Raw genomic sequence first — 20,607 nt, 5'->3', positions numbered from 1 at the left:
GAATGGGCCCTAAATCCAATCACAGGTGTTCCTATAAGAGAATAGCACAGTAAGATTTGAGGCACAGAGGCCTGCAGAGAAGAACACCATGTGAGGACAGACGCAGACTGCAGTGGTGCTGCTACAAGCCAAGGGATGACAAGGACTGGAGCAACATCAGAAGTTAAGGAACAGGCATGGAATATCTTTCCTCAGAGCCTCCATAAAAAACCAGTTCTGCCCAGCCGGGCACGGTGGCTCACACCTGTAATCCCAGCACTTTGGGAGGCTGAGGTGGGCAAATCACAAGATTGGGAGTTCTAGACCAGCCTGACCAACATGGTGAAACCCCATCTCTACTAAAAATACAAAAAATTAGCTGGGTGTGGTGGTGGGCCCCTGTAATCTCAGCTACTCAGGAGGCTGAGGCAGGAAAATCACTTGAACCCAGGAGGCAGAAGTTGTAGTGAGCCAAGATTGTGCCGCTACACTCCAGCCTGGGTGGCAGTGTGAGACCCTGTCTCAAAAAAAAAAAAAAAAAACTCTGCCAACTGGCAACATCCCAGGATTTGCATTCACAGTAGTGGGGCTGGGACCCAAACTCAGACTTCCCCACTCTGAATTTCATACTCTTCCCTTCTGATGTCATTCAGAGTTTATAGCAAGAAGACGCCCTGGCAGACCACATACTGTGGCTTCTTCTCGTTTGTGCCCGCCACATCAGTGAGACTGCAGCATGTCCTACTACCATCTGCCGTTGTGGGATCCCCGTGGGTGAACCAAATAGCCTGCCATCACACACACTAGGTAGCCCGAAACACTGCAGCTCCTCCCTTTCCTTCCGCCTTGTAAAGTCAAATGGCAAGGCAGGCAGGGCATGGTGGCTCACGCTTGTAATCCCAGCACTTTGGGAGGCCAAGGCGGGCAGATGACCTGAGGTCAGGAGTTCGAGACCAGCCTGGCCAACATGGCAAAACCCCGTTTCTATTAAAAATACAAAAATTAGCCAAGCTTGGTGGTGGATGTCTATAGTCCCAGTACTCAGGGGGCTGAGGCAGAGAATCACTTGAACGCGGGAGGCGGTGTTTGCAGTGAGCTGAGATTGTGACACTGCACTCCAGCCTGGGAAACAGAGCAAGACTCTGTCTCAAAAAAAGAAAAGAAAAATGGCAAGGCAGGTTCTGAAAAACTATCCTTACAGTCCTAAAGGTTTCTGGGGAGGAATCACACCATTGGACACGCAGTAGCACTTTAGCACTTCACCTGCGTACTCAGGTGCATTGTGGGAGCAGAGCTGCCCCTGCTAGAACAACAGGTGAAGGGGAAGGAGGAAGTCGCCACCAGGAACAGGCCCCTGTGGAAGCAGGACCAGGAAACGAGGATGCCAGGGTCAAGGAGGGGCCCACCGGCTTGGGAGAGGCAGAACTGAAGGAGAGAGTTCACTACGGCTAAGCCAGTGTTTGGATAAACATGATTACTGCTCTTCGTTTTGTCCCTGGACGTGATTAAAAAAAAAAAAAAAAAAAAAAAAAAAGCATGACTTTAAAACACAACTCAGATTAGGTATTCTCCCTGACCTCAGGCAAGCCTTTCTGAGCCAAGATCTCTTTGATCTTTGATTTCTGTTTTAAGTCTGAGAAATGGAAGTTAGAAACAATTCCCCCCAGGGAAGCCACAGGGCCCTTTCCATGGACTCTGAATTGCATGTTAAGAAGAGGAGAAAAAGCCCAGTCTGTGCCTCGAGGGTCCATGCTGTAATAACCACACTCTTCCTGCACTCCTGCCTCGGTCCCTGGCAGTCTAGTGGACAGAGCCCAGCAGGGTGAGTGTGGGGATGATGGGCTGGGTGAGCCCCAGCCTTGCCCTGTGAGAAGCCTGGGTCACACAACGCCAACAGATAAGTATCCCTCTGAAACTACAGTTCCTTCCAGTGCCTTGTGTGAAGTGCTGAACTTATTTCACTCCAAGGCCACTCTTTATGTACCCCAGAGGCTACACATGTCACTATGGAAATCATACAATCTGTGCAGGCCACATAACCGTCTTCTGCAGCTGGGAGGTGAAAAGGAGGGAGGAGGGAGCTGCACCCCTCCTTGACTTTGATTTGACCTTCAGATGAAACAAGAGGCATCCAACCCTAAACACCAAATTCCCCCAACACCCCAAGTGGACGTCAGTGAACAGCCCACCAAGCTCAGGCGATCCCTACCTGCCAGCCCAGCCAGGATGACCAGCATGGTCAGCACAGAATTCCTGCAGCCCTGCATCTCCATATGTTCTTCCTGGCCCTGGTAAAATAAAGCAAGCAGGTAATAGCCCATCACTGATGAGCATCTACGGTTCAGAAGTCTTCTGTGCCACCTCCCGCAGCTGGTGTGTGCCTGTGGACACATTAGATCTGCACATTTCAGTGTGGACAGTGGCAGCCTCACCTGGGGTACGTGACTCATACCTGTAATCCCAGCATTTTGGGAGGCCAAGGTGGGTGGATGATTTGAGGTCAGGAGTTCGAGACCAGCCTGGTCAACATGATGAAACCCTGTCTCTACTAAAAATAGAAAAATTAGCCCAGTGTGGTGGTGTGCACCTGTAATCCCAGGTACTTGGGAGGCTGAAGCAGGAGAATTGCTTGAACCCAGGAGGTGAAGGTTGCAGTGAGCACAGATGGCGCCATTGCACTTCAACCTGAGCAACAGCGAGACTCCATCTCAAAACACACACACACACACACACACATTCTTGGGCCCATCTCAGACCTCCTAAATCAGAAACCCATGGGGTGGGCCCAGAAATTTGGATTTCAAAAGCCCCCCAGGTGATTCTGGTGCCTGGTCAAATTTGAGAATCACTAGATGAAATCATCTTACCCCACCCACAAGCCCACCTGCATCACGAAGGGATATAGATGGTGTAGACTTACCCCTGAAGTACTTATCAAAATGCAGAGCATGGACTTATTACATTCATTTCAATCACTGAGAAAAAACTCCTGCCCTCATGAGCCCACATTCTCAAAAGGGAAGACAGGCAACCAAATGAATAAATAGATGATATAGCCTATTAGAAGGTGGCAATAGATGTGGGGAAAAATAGGGCAAGGAGGGGGACCAGCTACCACTTCAAACAGGGTCGTCGGGGAAAGGCCCCGGGAAGGTGCACCCTGCACAGTGAATGAGGTGAGACCACACCCACTGCATTGGACACCTGCAGGAAGAACTTTCCCAGCAGAGGAAACAGCAGGTGCTAAGGCCCTGGCAGGGACTGTACCTGCTGGGCTTGACGAACTGTAGAGAAGGCTCTGAGGCAGAGCGCGAGGCACGTGGAAGGGGTGAGGTCAGAGTTCAGGGAAGTCAGGATACATAGGTAAGGCCAGCCCATTGACAGCACATGAGGATTCTGCCATGTACACCTCTTGTTCCTTCCTTCCAACCCCTCCTTGTTCTTTGATGCCCTCTTGGTCACCCTCCACCTTTGCATTTTTTTTTTTTTTTTTTTTTTTTTGCTTTTTTCTCCCCCCTAGAAGAGGCTTATCCAAGGCACTCACCAGCACTGATGTGTCCTCCTGGAAGATTCAGGGTTAGATCACCTATATGCTAGACATGTCATGAACCACCTGCAAAACACTCCTTAGCCTCAGGAAAGGGTCTCTTTATTTCAAACATTCCTCCATAGCACCAATGTGTGGAGTCCAGTGACCTGGATGGTTCTCATTTCAGCTTTGGTATCTATACACATTCCACAGCCCTGCAAGCCTCATCCACCCATTCCTCCAGAATATGAGGTGCCAGGTTTGAGGCGAGACTTTATAATGTGTTGACACACACCTCCAGGGCTCCAGTCCCCTTTCTTTCCTGACAGGCCCTAGAAGGCAGACCCCCAGCCAACCTAGAAGCATAAATACAAGAACTGAAATTGTGATGGGAAAACAACAGCCACACCTTGACCTGTGGGCATCTCATCTAAGTTACTGAATGAAACCCAGAGAGTCAGTGTGAAGGACAGCAGAAATGCTCGGGCTCATGACCCACATTTAACATTTAAGTGCATTACTGGGTATTCACAGACTTGAGAAGGAATGTGGAGTTTATACCCCTTTGTTTCTCTGAAGTCTTTGAAAAGCAAAATTCAACATGTGCCCTAAACTATAACTACTCGTGTCCGTAATTTAAGGTTCGAAATACCTGTGCTGCAGCACCATTCTATTGTGGGACCCAGCCTGTTGCAATAATCTACGATTATTCAGCAAATCCCTACAAATACGATTATTATTGAATAATCGTAGATTATTCAATAATCTACGATTTATCAGCAAATCCCTACAAATATGCCTCAGTAGCAAGTTGTACGACAGCTGTACACAAACCAAAATGAAATCACAGCCTTCCCAGATTGATCCAAGATCTAGAATTATGAAGTGTCAAATAAATCATTTACTAATTGTCAAGGTTTGATTAACACAACTCCACAAGTAGTCTGCCTGGAATGCCAGGCTCTAGCAGAGGATGAAGGAGAAATTGTGTCATCTAGTTATAAAAAATTACATATTTTACCAAAAGTAGTCACTGCCAAGTGTGAACCCAGTGTTATAGGAAATGATGCAGTAATAGATTGGGGTCTATTAGGAAAGACTTCTAGTCCCTGATAAATGGGTAGAGTCAGGCAACAGACTAAGAACAGATTGCTTAACTTACCCAACACACTCCATTCTGCCAACATCCTCACATGTCATCTGTATTTTAACTCTGTATGAAAGAAGAGTCTAGCGGAATCACAGGGCAGGCAGTGCAAAAACACCCTTAGAGCTCCAGAAATCAAGCAGTGAGGTTACTACGTATATGGATTTGAGAAAGGATAGCATTTGAAGGGTGTATGCAGTTGGAACACTGTCATAAAGCTGATTTCAAGTTTAACTGAAATCAGACGAGCTGCTTTAATTAAATAAAGACGTATGCCAGATATTGTTCATTAATATCCCTATGGGGTGGTCGAATAGGACTTGAGATTTAACTTCTCATTCATTTCATTAAAGCAGACTTGAATTACCCACACTTAGTTGAAAAATCTTTTTTTCCTGAAGTCTTTAGTCTTATTAAATTGTATTAAATAGACAAGATTTAGCCACCCACCAATTCCTTCCTATCCTGACAAGAGGCAAACACACTCAGAAGATCAGCCAGGACTCACCAAGCTAGTCCTCTCAGAAAAAAAATTGGTGTATTTGAGATCTCACTTAATTAGCCCCTTATTTTTGGACTCTCATAAATAGCTTTATAATGGAATCTTTAAAAGTGCCAGAAAATGTTCTGTTTGGGGCAACAGCAAGAAGCTCAAACACAAACAACAGGGAGCAAGTGTCTGCTCAGGGTTGGTGGGAAATAACCATACAGATTCCTTAGCAGAAACCTGACAAGCCAGAAAGGATTGGAGTCCTATCTTTAGCCTCCTTAAACAAAATAATTGTCGGCCAAGAATTTTGTAACAAGCAAAACTAAGCTTCATAAATAATGAGAGATAAAGTCTTTTTCAGACAAACAAATGCTGAGGGCATTTGCCACTACCAAACCAGCACTACAAGAAATGCTAAAAGGAGTTCTAAATCTTGAAACGAAAGTTTGATATTGCACCAAAAGAGAACCTGCTTAAAGCATAAATCTCACAGGGTCTATAAAGCAGTAACACAATTAAAAATAGAAGCATATAGGTAACAACTTACATGATGAATACAACAGTACCTCACATCTCAATATTAACCCAATGTAAATGGCCTAAATGCGCCACTTAAAAGAAACAAAATGGCAGAATGGATTAGAAAACAAAGAAAACTAACCAAATATCTGCTGTCTTCAAGAGATTCAGCTAACACCTAAGCATTCACATAAACTCAAGGTAAAGAGTTGGAAAAATGTATTTCACACAAATAGAAACCAAAAGCAAGCAGGAGTAGGTATTCTTATTTTAGATGAAACAGATTGTAAAGCAACAACAGTTGAAAAAAAAAAAGACAAACTAGAACATTGTATAGTGATAAAAAGATTAATTCAACAAGAAGATATTACAATCCTAAATTTATATGCACCTAACACTGGAGCACCCACCCAGATTTAAAAAACAGTTACTACTAGGCCTAGGATATTAGATAGACAGCAACACAATAATAGTGGGGGACTTCAATACCCCACGGATAACAGTAGACAGATCATCAAGACAGAAAATCAACAAAGAAACAATGGACATAAACTGTACCCTAGAACAAATGGACCTAACAAATATTTACACAACATTCTTCTCAACAACTGTAGAGTATACATTCTTCTTGCCAGCACATGGAATATTCTCCAAGATAAACCATATGATAGGCCACAAAGCAGTCTCAATAAATTTCAGAAAATCCAAATTATATCAAGTATCTTCTCAACCACGATGGAACAAAACTGGAAATCAACTCCAAAAGGAATACTCAAAACTATACAAATACATTGAAATTAAATAATCTGCTCCTGAATGATTTTTGGGTTAACAATGAAATCAAGATGCAAATTAAAAATTTCTTTGAAATGAATGATAATAGTGAAACATGTATCAAAATCTCTGGGATATAGCAAAAGGAGAGCTAAAAAAAGAAGTTCATAGCATTAAAGGCCTACATCAAAAAGCCTGAAAGAGCACAAATTCACAATCTAATATCACATCTCAAGAAAATAGAGAAACAAGAACAAATTAAAACCAAACCCAGCAGAATAAAAGAAATAACAAAGATCAGGGCAGAACTAAATGAAATTGAAACAAAAAAAAAAAACAAAAGATAAATGAAACAAAAAGCTGGTCCTCTGAACGGACAAACAAGATTGATAGACTCTTAGCAAGATTATCCAAAAAGAGACAAGATACAAATAAGCTCAATTAGAAATGAAACTGGAACTATTACAGCCAATACCACATAAATACAAAAGATCATTTAAGGCTTCTATGAGCAGCTTTATGTGCACAAACTAGAAAATCTAGAAGAAATTGATAAATTCATTGAAACATACAATCCTTCTAAATTAAATCAGGAAGAAATAGAAACCCTGAATGGACAAATAAAAAGCAGCGAAATTGAATAAGCAATTTTTTTTAAAGGCCAGCAAAACAAAGTCCATGACCAGATGTATTCACAGCTAAATTGTACCAGGCGTTCAAAGGATAATTGGTACCGATCCTACTAAAACTACTCCAAAAGAAAGAGAAAGAGGGAATCATCCCTAAATCATTTCACGAAGCCAGTATCACCCTAATACCAAAATCAGGAAAGGATATAACAAATAAAGAAAACTATATACCAATATCCCTAATGAACGTAGATGCAAAAGTGGTCAAGAAAACACTACCCAACAGAATCCAGTAGTATATCAAGAATATAATACATCGTGATCAAGTGAGTTTCATCCCAGGGATACAGGGATGGTTTAATATATGCAAGTCAATAAATGTGATACATCATATAAACAGAATTAAAAACAAAAACCCATATGATCATCTCAATACGTGCAAAAAAATCCAAAATAGGCATAGAAGAGACTTACTTCAAACTAAAAAAAATGTCATATATGACAAACCCACAGCCAATATCATTCTATATGAGAAAAAGTTGAAAACATTCCCCCGAGAACTGGAACAAGACAAGGATGCCCCACTTCACCACTTTATTCAACATAGTACTGGAAGTTCTAGTCAGAGCAATCAGACAAGAGAAAGAAATAAAGGGCATCCACACTGGAAAAGACAAAAACAAACTGCTATCTGCTGATGATATAATCCTATACCTACAAAACCCTAAAACTTGTCCAAAAATCTCCTAGATCTCACAAACAAATTCAGTAAAGTCTCAGGTTACAAAATCAATGCATATAAATCAGTGGCACTTATACACTAACAATGACCAAGCTGAGAGTCAAATCCAGAACTCAACCTCTTTTACAACAGCAAAAACAAACAAAAACTTAGCAATATACTTAACCAAGGAGGTGAAAGTTCTCTACAAGGAGAACCACAAAACACTGTTGAAAGAAATCATAGACAACACAAACAAATGGAAACACGTGCCTTGCTCATGGATGGGAAGAATCAATGTTGTGGAAATGACCATACTGCCCAAAGCAATCTACAAATTCAGTGGAATTCCCATCAAAATATCATCATCATTCTTCACAGAGCTAGAAAAAACAATCCTAAAACTTATATGGAACCAAAAAAAGAGGCCACATAGCCAAAGCAATACTAAGCAAAAAAACAAATCTAGAGGTTTCACATTACCTGACTTCAAATTATACTACAAGGCTATAGTTACCAAAACAGCATGGTACTCATATAAAAATAGGCACATCGACTAATGGAACAGAAATAGAGAACTCAGAAATAAAGCCAAATACTTACAGCCAACTCATCTTCAACCAAGCATACAAAAACACAAATTGGGGAAAGGACACCCTATTAAATAAATGGTCCTGGGATAATTGGCAAGCCATACATAGAAGAATGAAACTGGATTCCCCATCTCTCACCTTCTACAAAAACTAACTCAAGATAGATGAAAGGCTTAAATCTAAGACCTGAAACCATAAGAATTCTAGAAGATGACATCAGAACAATGCCCTAGACATTAGCTTAGGCAAAGAATTAATGACTAAGACCTCAAAAGTAAACGCAAAAAACAAAATAAAATAAAATAAATGGAACCTAATTAAACTAAAAAATTTCTGCACAACAAAAGAAATAGCAGAGTAAACACAGAACCCACAGAGTGGGAGAAAATATTTGCAAACTATGCCTCCAACAAAGGACTAGTATCCAGAATCTACAAGGAATTAAACAAATCAGCAAGAAGAAAAAACTAATAAGTCCATCAAAAAGTGGGCAAAGAACATTAATAGACATTTCTCAAAAGAAAATATTTAAACAGCCAACAAACATATGAAAAAATATTGAACATCACTAATCATCAGGGAAATGCAAGTTAAAACCATGAGATGTTGCCTCACTCCTTCAAGAATGATCATAAAAGAAAAAACCATAAACATTGGTGTGGATGTGGTAAAAGGGAATACTTTTACACTGCTGGGAATGTAAATTAGTACAACCACTATGAAAAACAGTAGGAGGTTCCTTAAAGAACTAAAAGTAAAACTACCATTCAATCCAGCAATTCCATTACTGGGTATCTACCCAAAGGAAAAAAAGTCATCATAGGAAAAAGACACTTGCACATGCATGTTTATAGCAGCACACTTGCAATTGCAACAATATAGAACCAACCTAAATGCCCGTTAACCAATGAGTGGATAAAGAAAATGTGTTATATATACACCATGGAATACTACTCGGCCACAGAAAAAGGAATGAAATAATGTATTTTGCAGCAACTTGGATGGAGCTGGAGCCCATTCTTCTAAGTAAAGTAACTCAGGAATGGACCAAATGTCATATGTTCTCACTTATAAGTGGGAGCTAAGCTATGAGGACACAAAGGTATAAGAATGCTAGAAGTGGGACTCAGGGAAGAAGGGGGGTGAGAATAAAAGACTACATATTAAGTACAGTATACACTCCTCGGGTGATGGGTGCTCTAAAATCTCTGAAATCACCATTAAAGTAACCAAAAACCACCTGTACTCCAAAAACTATTGAAATTTTTTAAAAGTAAAGAAAAAAGAAGATAGCTGTAACAAAAACCAGGCAAGGGTCTTAGTGGCTCCCACTTAGGGGCTCCCTCGACACCTCGGCTCAATAGAAAGGCGCTGGCATCTCTCCTGCACTCAGAAGACTCCAGCTCTGTGCATCCTGCATTCAGGGCCTGCCTTCTCGTAACCTCTGGAGACTTCAGGACAATTCTACTTTCCCTAAGTCTTCTCATTAGAGAGGGGAAAAGGCATTTACAAGTTTGTCCAGTGAATTGGAGGCGTCATGAGTCAGTCATTTTCAAAAGCCTGGACTTCACCACTGCACAATATCTCCATGTAACAAAACTGCACTTGTACCCTCTAAGTCAATAAAAGCATTTTTTAAAACTTCCTATTATTTGAATCCTGACCCCCTCACTCTACCAAATGTCAGCCAAGTCTCAGCTTTCAGCCCATCTGAGAACAGTTCACTGTGAAAGTGACACTCACTGATTAGAAACCATCTGGAACTTCTGAACTCTCAGAGAAGCCCACTCTTGTGGTTTTTAACTCTATGGAAGTTGGAAAGCGAAGATCATGTGTGTAAATGTCCAACACTTTCCAGAGAAACCCAGATAATAGCCTGTGCGGGACTTGAGGGTCCCTGTGGAGAAACTCACTTGACAATCACCTGTCACAGGAGAGCCACAAACTGGAGTTGTCTTACCCCAGATGACAGGTAAGCCCTCCGTAGGGCTTCAGCAAAGGAGCTGTATTTCCTAAAGGCTTCTTCGTGGCTGCTGTCCTCTCTCCACACAAATGTAGAAACACACTCTTGTCTGGCCACTAGAGAGTCCTGAGATTCTGCCTCACCAGAACCAGAAGTTCCTCACCAGAACCAGAAGTTCCTCACCAGAACCAGAAGTTCCTCACCAAATGGTTCTGTCGCATCCCAGGCTGTGTTATAAACACAGATGTGGCCTCCCACTCCAGGGAGCTCTTCAAAGTGCATATTTCCTTCTTAATCATTAGCCAGCCTCACACAGCAGCCAAACACAGGAAGTCCAGGCCCCAGGCTGGGAATGCAGAGGCCTCAGGGTCCGTCTGTCCTCTCTACTCTGGCCTCCACTCCCTCTTCCTCCTCTTCCAAGTCCTTTGGAGTCAAGGCCCTGCTCAGCCCAGAGGCTGGTCCTCTTCCACCAGCTAGAGGCTGACAGATCCTTCCTGTCCAAAATGTGCTGCCTGGCTGACTGACCTTGCCTCCAGCAAAGGCCCATGGGCTGGTGGAACTGGCTCCTTCTCCCAGCCAGGCACCCAGACGTCCACAAGAACAAACTCTCTTAAGAAAGAAAAAAGTCCTGAGGGTGCAGTCCTCTGGAATGAGACAGCCATTAGAAGTAACTGCAATTTCCATGGCATTTGCTTGAGGACTGGTGGGTAGGGCAGAGTTCCAACTCCCTACTCCCCAGTGCTGGGAGGTGAACACAGGAACGTGGCTTTGCAGAGCACTGTGACAGTTCTGGAAGACTGTCTCCCAAGATCCTGATGCTCAGCACCATACTGAACAGTCTGCTGTTTTTTTTGGAGACAGCATCTTTCTCTGTCACCCAGGCTGGAGTGCAGAAGCGCGATCACAGCTCACTGCAACCATGAACTCCTCAGGTCAAGCAGTACTCCAGCCTCAGCCTTCCAAAGTACTGGGATTACAGGTGGGAGCCACCACACCCAGTGAAAGCTCTGCTTTTTAAATGGTCCTTTTTGATAATCTTGTCAGGGAACTCAGAGTCAACAATGTCTGCACATACTAGGCACTAACAGAAGATATAGCTCACTTATTTAAAGACCAAGAAGCAAATAAACGGGGTCAGAGGAAGCAGAGAATGCTGTTTTTTCCAGTTGAAGATGTGAAAGGAAAATAAATCCCGGGACCCCAAAATCACTAAGCCAAGAGGAGAAAGTCAAGCTAGGAACTGTGCCAGGCAGACCTGCCTCCCGTTTTATTCCTAAATAAGAAAGCTATAAAGATGAAAAAGCTACTACATACCTCCCTCACGATCTGCCCATGAGAAAAATTCCTCGTGGACCTCAAGATCTTTACCTTAAAAACAGTTCTGTTGAATTTCACCCTGGCAATGTAAATTGTAGCTTATCTTCACAGGTTCAGTGCAAAGGACAGAACCCAAAGTCATCCCTTTGCTCACCTGAGACAAATGTGTGTCTGATTGCTTTCTCTGCCCTATTGTTTATGTAAAAATACAGATTCACTGGGTCACTAAGGCATAAGTGACTATTGCTCTACCCCTCTCTCACATGTAAATTGTGTATTCAACGAGAGGCTGATCAAAGACCCGAAAGAATGCAACCGTGTGTCTCTGAGTACCTATGACTTGGAAGCCCCCAGTTGTCCTGCCTTTCCAGATGTAACCAATGTACATCTTATACACATCGACTGATGTCTCGTGCCTCCATAAAATGTATAAAAGTAAGCTGTGCTCTGACCACTTTGGGCACATGTTGTCAGGACCTCCTGAGACTGTGTCACAGGTACGTTCTTAACCTTGACAAAATAAGCTTTCTAAATTGATTGACACCGGCCGGACGTGGTGGCTCATCCCTGTAATTCCAGCACTTCGAGAGGCCAAGGCGGGAGGATCACCTGAGGTCAGGAGTTCAAGACCAGCCTGGCCAACATGGTGAAACCCCATCTCTACTTAACAAATTAGCTGGGCGTGGTGGCTCACGCCTGTAATCCTAGCACTTTGGGAGGCCGAGGCGAGCAGATCACAAGCTCAGGAGATCAAGACCAGCCTGACCAATATGGTAAAACCCCATCTCTAAATAAATAAATTAATAAGCTGGGTGTGGTGGTGTGCGCCTGTAGTCTCAGCTTCTAGGGAGGCTGAGGCATGAGAATTGCTTGAACCGGGGTGGCAGAGGTTGCAGTGGGCCGAGATCACACCACCAGTCTCAGATACTGTGGGTTTACAAAGGGGATCAGAATATACCACACCAAACCATGCCGCTTTGGCATACAGATTATTGTAAGCTGGAGATATTTGAGATTCAACAGATAGAAAACTTCTCTTATCTGACTAAAAGCAGAAGCTCCTGGGAGATAAGTCTTCCATTAATCTCCTCTTTGGGATAGATACACTCCCAGAAAAGAGAATAAGAATAAAATCTACCCTCAATCCCTTCTCCAGGAGAATATTTTGACCTTGAAAAGACAGAAAGACCATTCACACATGTAGAGGCAAATATTATCAGCAACTTTCTTATTTCCCGTCTGTTTGAGATGGAGCAAGGACCCCTCTTAGGGACTTATTGGGCATCCCCCTGCCCATCCTAAGCATGGATGAAGGAAAATCTTGAGTTCCTTTAAGGGAAATTTTAGGCACTTGGCTAGTTCTGAGAAGTAAATGAGCAACTTAATAAGCAAAAAGACAATAGCTTATGACAATTGCCAAAGATATTACAGTCACAAGATGTTTGGATCCCTGAAGAAACTAAAGATAACATCATAATGTATGTCCCTGGGTTGTTTTTCAGAAACTCAGACCCTCACCAAATGAAAAATGCCATCCATGCTGGCAGACCTCAGATAAGTGGGAGCTGAGGACTGAACTCATACCACTGGTCTTTGTTCTAAATTTCTTCCTGAAGGGCCTACAGGAGGTCATGCTCATGAGCTTTCTAGACAAAGCTTCACCTTCTTATCCAATCACAAATCAGAAAATCTTTGAATCCACCCATGACCTGTGAGCACCCCCTCTTGGAGATGTCTCACCTTCTCAGGCCAAACCAGTGTATAGCCTCCAAGTATTGACTTACAGCTTTGCCTGTAACTCCTACCTCCTCACACCTAAAAATCCTTACCTGTAGACCAACTGGGAGTCAGGGTCTTCAGCATGAGCTGTCTGATTCCCCTTGCTTGGCGCCCTGTAATAAATGCCTCACTTTCTCCCCATGTCAGTGTTTGGCTTTACTGCACCAGGTAGGTCGACCCAGGTAGGTAATATTTTCTCCTAAAAACCTGTTTGTGTTGGTTCCAAGTCTTTGCTATTGTGAACAGTGTCACAATAAACATATGTGTGTACGTGTCTTTATGAAAGAACGATTTATAATCCTTTGGGTATATACCCAGTAATGGGATTGCTGGGTCAAATAGTATTTCTAGTTCTAGATCAGTGAGGAATCACCACACTGTCTTCCACAATGGCTGAACTAATTTACACTCCCACCAACAGTGTAAAAGTGTTCCTACTTCTCCACATCCTCTCCAGCATCTGCTGTTTCCTGACTTTTTGGTGATCGCCTGAATAAAGAAAATGCAGCACATATACACCATGGAATACTATGCAGCCATAAAAAAGGATGAGCTCATGTCCCTTGCAGGGACATGGATGAAGCTGGAAACCATCATTTTCAGCAAACTAACACAAGAACAGAAAACCACACACCACATGTTCTCACTCATAAGTGGGAGTTGAACAATGAGAACACATGGACACAGGGAGGGGAGCATCACACACCGGGGCCTGTCCTTGGACACTAGCACTTAGCTGAAAATATCACACATTTAGGAGTTGTCACTCTACCTCAGCTGAATCAGAAGAAAAATGCAATATGAAGTCCATTTGAAAAATGAACTGATTCTCATGGTAGGGAGTAAGTCTCATGAGATCTCATGGTTTTGTAAGGGGTTTCTGCTTTCACTTCTCTCTCATTCTTTCTTGCCACCACATGTCAGAAGTGCCTTCTGCCTTCTGCCATGATTGTGGGGCTTTCGCAGCCACATGGAATTGTGAGCCCATTGAACCTCTTTTTCTTCCCAGCCTTGAGTATGTCTTTATCAGCAGTATGAAAACAGACTAATATTCAGCTGCTGAATGTAAGAGGGTAGAAGTGTGATATATACATAGAAATAGCTATAGATGATACAGTAAGAGGGTAGAATTGTATTATATACATAGAAATAGCTATAGACAATACAGATATATACACACGCAATAGGTTTTCACCCATGATTCCTGGCTCATAACTCCCATGGCCCTTCTGTGTACTCCCTTGAGTAAACAGAATCTCTCTCTCTGACCTTCTTCTTCTCTCCTTTCACCTTCACACAGCAGAACTCTAGCCTGCTTGTGGGTCATAAGACCCTCATTCCAGACAAGGTCCTGCCCCATCACTTGGAGAAAGGAATGCTGCAGAGAGAGGCCAGAAGAATCTGAACGAACAGGCCCTACTGGGTTTAGACAAAACCCTTTTTGCCCAATCTCATTTCAACACAGTTGTTCAGGCTTCAGTGATACCTATCCAATGACGTCTCCAGAATACATGGAGGTTCCTGCAGGGCGGCACACCCAGGGAGGGCATGGAAGCTCCGCATCCCTTCCCACATCCCTCACCCTACGTATCTTCATCTTCATCTGTATGCTTTGTAGTATCCTTTATAATAAACCACTAAGTGTAAACAAGTGTTTTCCTGAGTTCTATGAGTCACTCTAGCAGATGAATCAAACCAAAAATGAGTTCTATGAGTCACTCTAGCAAATGAATCGAGCCGAAAGAAGGGATTGTGGGAATTCCAAATTGAAGCCATTGGGTCAGAAGTTCTGGAGGCCTGGACTTGCAGTTGGTGGCAAAGTGTGGGGAGGGGTTCTCCCTTGTGTAACAGAGCCCTTGCTCTGTGAGATCTGAGCTCTCTCCAAGTAGACAGTGTCAGAATGGAATTGGAGGACACCCAGACAGTGTCCAATGCAGAGCTGATTGCTTACTTGGTGGTGGGGAGAAATCCATCCTTGCCAATTTGCGTTGGAGAACCCCAACCCCAGCCAGAAGTCCATGCTGGTTGTTAAGGTGTTGAATAGGAGAATAGGAAAAAGCACATTGAGTGGTGGGTTTTGGTTTTTTTTAACACAAACAAGAGGAAATTTTTTTTCTCTCCTACTAGGAGCTGGTAAGAAAAATGGTGAACAAAGCAGACAGATCAGGGAGATAACATACTAGTCAAATTATCTCACGAATATACACAGGGCTATAGCATCTTACCCATGGGCCATGTCTCTGCAGGCCTAGCTTAAGTCAAACTTCAAATAACTCCAGAACAATGTGGCACAGGAATAGAACTCAGGTCAGTGCATTTTTGCCCTGTGTGCTTTGTATTCTCTTGGCCTCTGTCGCCATGTTTAGAGTATCATTTGGCAGCAGAAGTTGTGAGGGCTGGCCCACAAAACACCAATCCCATCCAACTCCCCTCACCAAGACTCCCAGCCTCAGCCTCAGCACCACTACCAGAGAATATTGTTAGGGTTTCTGGAAGATTTTAAGTTATTGTAACAATGAGTGCTTTAACAGCAATACCTATGCCGTAGCAATAGCCACTCTCAGAAGTTCAGTAGCAAGTACAGGGCCCCCCACCTGGTGACCCCAGGTTTCTATTGACCACTTACAGAGAGGCCACACTGGGGCAAGAGTGAAAACCCTATGTACAACTCTTTGGAAATGCAGCTTTAAAAATGTACAGTCCTGGGAGAGACTTTTGCTTTGAGGAGTATTTTTTTTTTTTTTGTAATTTGAGAGATTTGCACTATTTCAAAGTTTTTGCATAAAGAAAGACTTTACTAATATTCTTAGCCTATGCTATTTGAAAATCACAAAGTTCAGACTTACCTAAAACATACTCAAGTTGTAATTCAAATCACAGTCTAGGCTTTGAAGGAGCTGCTGTTGGAGGGAGAGAGGCCCTGGTATTCCCTGAGGACAGTGGGTTTGTGCTCAGGTGAGAGGAGGATGTTAGGCCTTAAGTGGGTAGGATCATGGGGCGTGGGAAGGACCACCTCTTAGGGCAGAGAGATCGATGGGCATTGAGGCAGCAGGGTGGGTGTCAGGGGGCCTGGGACCCCTTAGGAAGTTAAAGAGGCTGGTATGTCCTGATGAGCCCACAGAGGGGCCAGACCCAAGCACACAGTCAAGAGTTCGCCTTTTATCTTCAGGTGTAAAAAGGAACATCAGGAAAATTGTGAAAAAGAAGTTGAAATGGGCAAAGATTGTGGAGTTATCTGATTTCACAGGGCCTGAGCTGCCCTTAAGGGAGTTCTAACTCTAAGCTATAGGAAGTTGAGAGCAATACGAATGGTTTTTATACCTGGAAATACAAGTGAACTCTGAGGGAAATGTCATCGATGTTTGCCCTGCAGGTATTGACCAATTTTGCTTCAGTTTGTAAATCTTTCAGTGTCCATGATGACACCTACATGCGTATTCTCTGAATTCTCCATTGAATGTCTTGTAGCATCTTGCCTGTCCCTTCATTCATGACTTAAATGCTTGGCATGTGATTATTTTAGATTTGTAAGAGAACCATGATGTTATCTTTTTAAAAATGCTTTAACAGGAGGCTTTTGAGGAATTTCAGAAATTTAGGTATATGAGGAATTTAGGCATATGATTTCTGTAGAATATTTAGAAAATACTTTTAAAAGGAGGCTAATTTAAAGGGCCAATATTTAACTTTTTTTAATCTGCAGAAATAGCAATTTTCAACAGAAAACTGAGCCTAAGAGGCTCAACTTAATAAAAAGAAGAAAATACGAACCATTTGTAATCTCAATAGCACCCACAGTTAAGCATTATGAATTTTTAATGACTAACTTTTATGATTTTCTTTATTACAAAAGTGATGTATAGTCATTATAGAAAAATTAGGAAAAGAAAGAAAGCAGAAAAGGAGGAAAATTTAAAAACAGACACATCCTACAGACACAAACACTGTTAACAGTATGGCATACATTTGTTTTTTAAAAATGATTATACTTTGGCCAGGCATGGTGGCTCACATCTGTAATCCCAGCATTTTGGGAGGCCAGGGTGAGTGTATCACTACTTGTGGCTAGGAGTTCAAGACCAGCCTGGCCAACATAATGAAACCTCATCTCTACTAAAAATACAAAAATTATCCAGGCGTGGTGGCACATACCTGGAGTCTCAGCTACTCGGGAGGCTGAAACAGGAGAATCGCTTGAACCCAGGAGGCAGAGGTTACAGTGAGCCAAGATCATGCCACTGCACTCCAGCCTGGGTGACAGCACAAGACTATGTCTCAAAAAAAAAAAAAAGATTATATTTTACCTACTGTTTGACAACCAGATATTACTAAGAAACCTTTGCTTCGTATAAGTAATTACATTACGTTTAGTGATGAAGTGTAATCCCATCAATTTAATAACATCACTTATAAGTAGCTTCCCACAGATGAAATTCAGTTGTTTTCAATTTCTGCCATTACAAGTGGTGGCAAACACCATCAACACTGAATCAAAAAGAATACACCTAATGAATCCCTTAGAATCAGTTCTGGAAAATGCAATTGCTACCATGGAGTCAGTTAAAAAAAAAAAAAAATCAGAGGTTACCAGGAGTTAGAGGAGACAGGGACAAATAGGTAACACACAGAGGATTTTGTAGGGCAGCAAAACTATTCTGTATGATACTATAATGAGTGTGAGTGTGTGGGGGGGTATCATTTTAAACTTTGTATTGAAGTAGTATATGTAATTTTATATTGAAAATCTGTTTTTCCCACTTCATCCACTAGGCTGAACAGTATTCACCCAAAATTCTGTCTACCCAGAACTTCAGCACGTGACTTTATTTGGAAATGGAGTCGTTGCAAATGTAATTCATTAAATGAAGGCGAGGTCACACTGGAGGATGGTGGGCCCCGATTCAATATGACTGGTATCCTTATAAGAAGAGGAAATTTGGTCACAGAGACACTCACAGAAGGTAGACATTGTGAAGACACACAGGGAGGAGGCTGTGTAACAAAAGCAGCAGAGATTAGCATGATGGCCAGGGAAGGCCAGGAATTGCCAGCCACCACCAAAACCCAGGAGGAGGCAAGGAAGACTCATCCCTAGATCCTCCAAGGGGAACATGGCCCTGCCAATACTTTGATATCAGACTTGTGAAGTCAAGACTTCTGACCTCCAGAACGGTGGCAAAGTGCATTTCTGTTGTTTGAGGCTATCTAATTCTGGAGCTCTTCCCAGGCAACCCTGGGAAGCTAATACGCCCACTTAACCAAGTAGCCTAAATATTTTTCCATCAGTTTCTGTATTATTATGAAATAATTTTAAGTCACTAAACAATATTATGTTTTATGGATCTACCATCAGGTATTTAAGGAACTATTACTAAACACTAAGTTGTGCCACTTTAGCTATTAGACGCATTTTACTTAGACACCCATATATACTTTCATGTGTTTTACAGTAGAATATAATTTGTATATACAACTTTATATCCTTTTTAATCTAACACTACATTATAAACATTGTTGCATACCCACTAAAAACCATTCATGAACATTGCTTTAATGGCTTCATAATGATACACTATATTTATGATACAAAATAAAATATCATTTTGAATACATCATAAGAATACCCATGTGGTTAAAGCATTATGCAGTTTGCCACTTTTCAATATTGCTAATAATACTGAGATGATTTTATTTAAGCATAGAGAGCTACTTTTTTTTCTTTTATTTTGTCTTTGGTATTGTGTCATTTTTTTTCTTTTTTCAAATACTGCATTCTTTTTTTATTATTATTTTTTAATTAATTTTTAGACAAGGTCTCACTCTGTCATCTAGGCTAGAGTGCAGTGGTGTGATCATGACTCACTGCAGACTTGACCTCCCAGGCTCAAGTGACCCTCCCAACTCAGCCTCCCAAGAAGCTGGGACTACAGGCCTAAGCCACCACACCCAGCTCAGTTTTGTATTTTTAGTAGCAATAGGGTTTCACTATGTTGCTCAAGCTGGTCTAACACTCCTGAACTCAAGCAATCCACCTTCCTCAGCCTCCCAAAATGCTGGCATTACAGGTATTAGCCACTGCTCCCAGCTTGGAATTATATCTTAATTAGATTCTTTAGCTCTTTTAATTATATGTCAAAAATTGCTCAATTAAAAATTACTGAAAGAGTTAAATTAGTTTCCAGAATTATAGCAGTTTACAATCCTGGCTGTTGTGTCAGAGATGGCTTATTTCACCACACCTTCAACAGCATTGCTTATTATCCTTTTCATGAGTGTGTTATATTTGGGTACAAAGTTGATAAATCCGCCTGTATCTAAGAATTTGAAAAATGTTTTCTGCCAATTGCAGTCCTTGGTTCACAAAACCCTATGAAGAAAGCATTACAACAATGTGTCCTTAAGGTTGCAAGGGCTGTTTTTCCCCTTGAGTAGGAATGTCACATTGTCACGTAATGGTCTCATTTAAGTTATCTTGGACATTGGCCATATTACTAGAGGCATAATTAGCAATTTGGAATGAGGATGAGTAGCAGAAAATGTGCCCTCTCTTAAAACCACCCCAGAAGTTAGTGGCTTCAAATAAGAACAAACATTTATTTTGGAATCTTGGCAGGGCTCAGTGGTGATGGCTGTCCTGCTTCACACAGAGTCAGCTGGAACAGATCAGCTGGGGCTATAGGATTCATTTCCAGGGTGGCTCATTCACAAGGATGGAAAGTCAGTCCTGACCATTGACTAGGAGCTTGGTTGTGGCTGGGCTGAGGGTCTTATTCTATTTGACATGAACCGCTCTGTGGGGCTGCTTGGGCTTCCTCACAGCATGGCTGCTGGATTCCAGGAGCAACTGCCCCAAGAAACAAATAAAACATATAAGTCTTTTGCAGGCTGGACCTAGAATTGAGCACAATGTTACTGTATTAGTTTTCCGTCGGCACATAACAAACTATTACAAATTCCATGCCTTAAAACTATACCTGTTTACTATCTCTCAGTTCTGTAAAAGCATGGGAAGGTTTGATTGGGTTCTCTTCTTAGGTAGGGTCTCATAAGGCCAACATCAGGGTGTTAGCCCGAAGAGTCCTTTTCTGGAGGCTCTGAGGACAATTCCACTTTCAAGGTCATTCAGTTTGTGAGCTGAATTCATTTAGGGGCTGCTCTCAGCTTCTA

At 42.2% G+C, this 20,607-nt stretch overlaps 1 protein-coding gene across 1 annotated transcript in view; it reads right to left on the bottom strand.

Annotated features, from left to right (window-relative positions):
- The window catches only part of IGSF5 (immunoglobulin superfamily member 5), a 103,573-nt gene that overhangs the window by 37,049 nt on the left and 45,917 nt on the right, over positions 1 to 20,607 (bottom strand). Inside the window, exon 5 of the mRNA XM_021669439.2 lies at positions 2,189 to 2,267. Coding sequence (XP_021525114.2) covers positions 2,189 to 2,267 — 79 coding nt within the window. The remainder of the gene's footprint in view (positions 1 to 2,188; positions 2,268 to 20,607) is intronic.

Source organism: Aotus nancymaae, unplaced genomic scaffold (assembly GCF_030222135.1).
Source record: "Aotus nancymaae isolate 86718 unplaced genomic scaffold, 86718_ANA_hifiasm-v0.15.2.pri h1tg000022l_1, whole genome shotgun sequence".
NCBI lineage: Eukaryota > Metazoa > Chordata > Mammalia > Primates > Aotidae > Aotus > Aotus nancymaae.
Note: the sequence above shows the minus strand (reverse complement) of the source record. Positions and strands in the feature narration are given on the sequence as shown.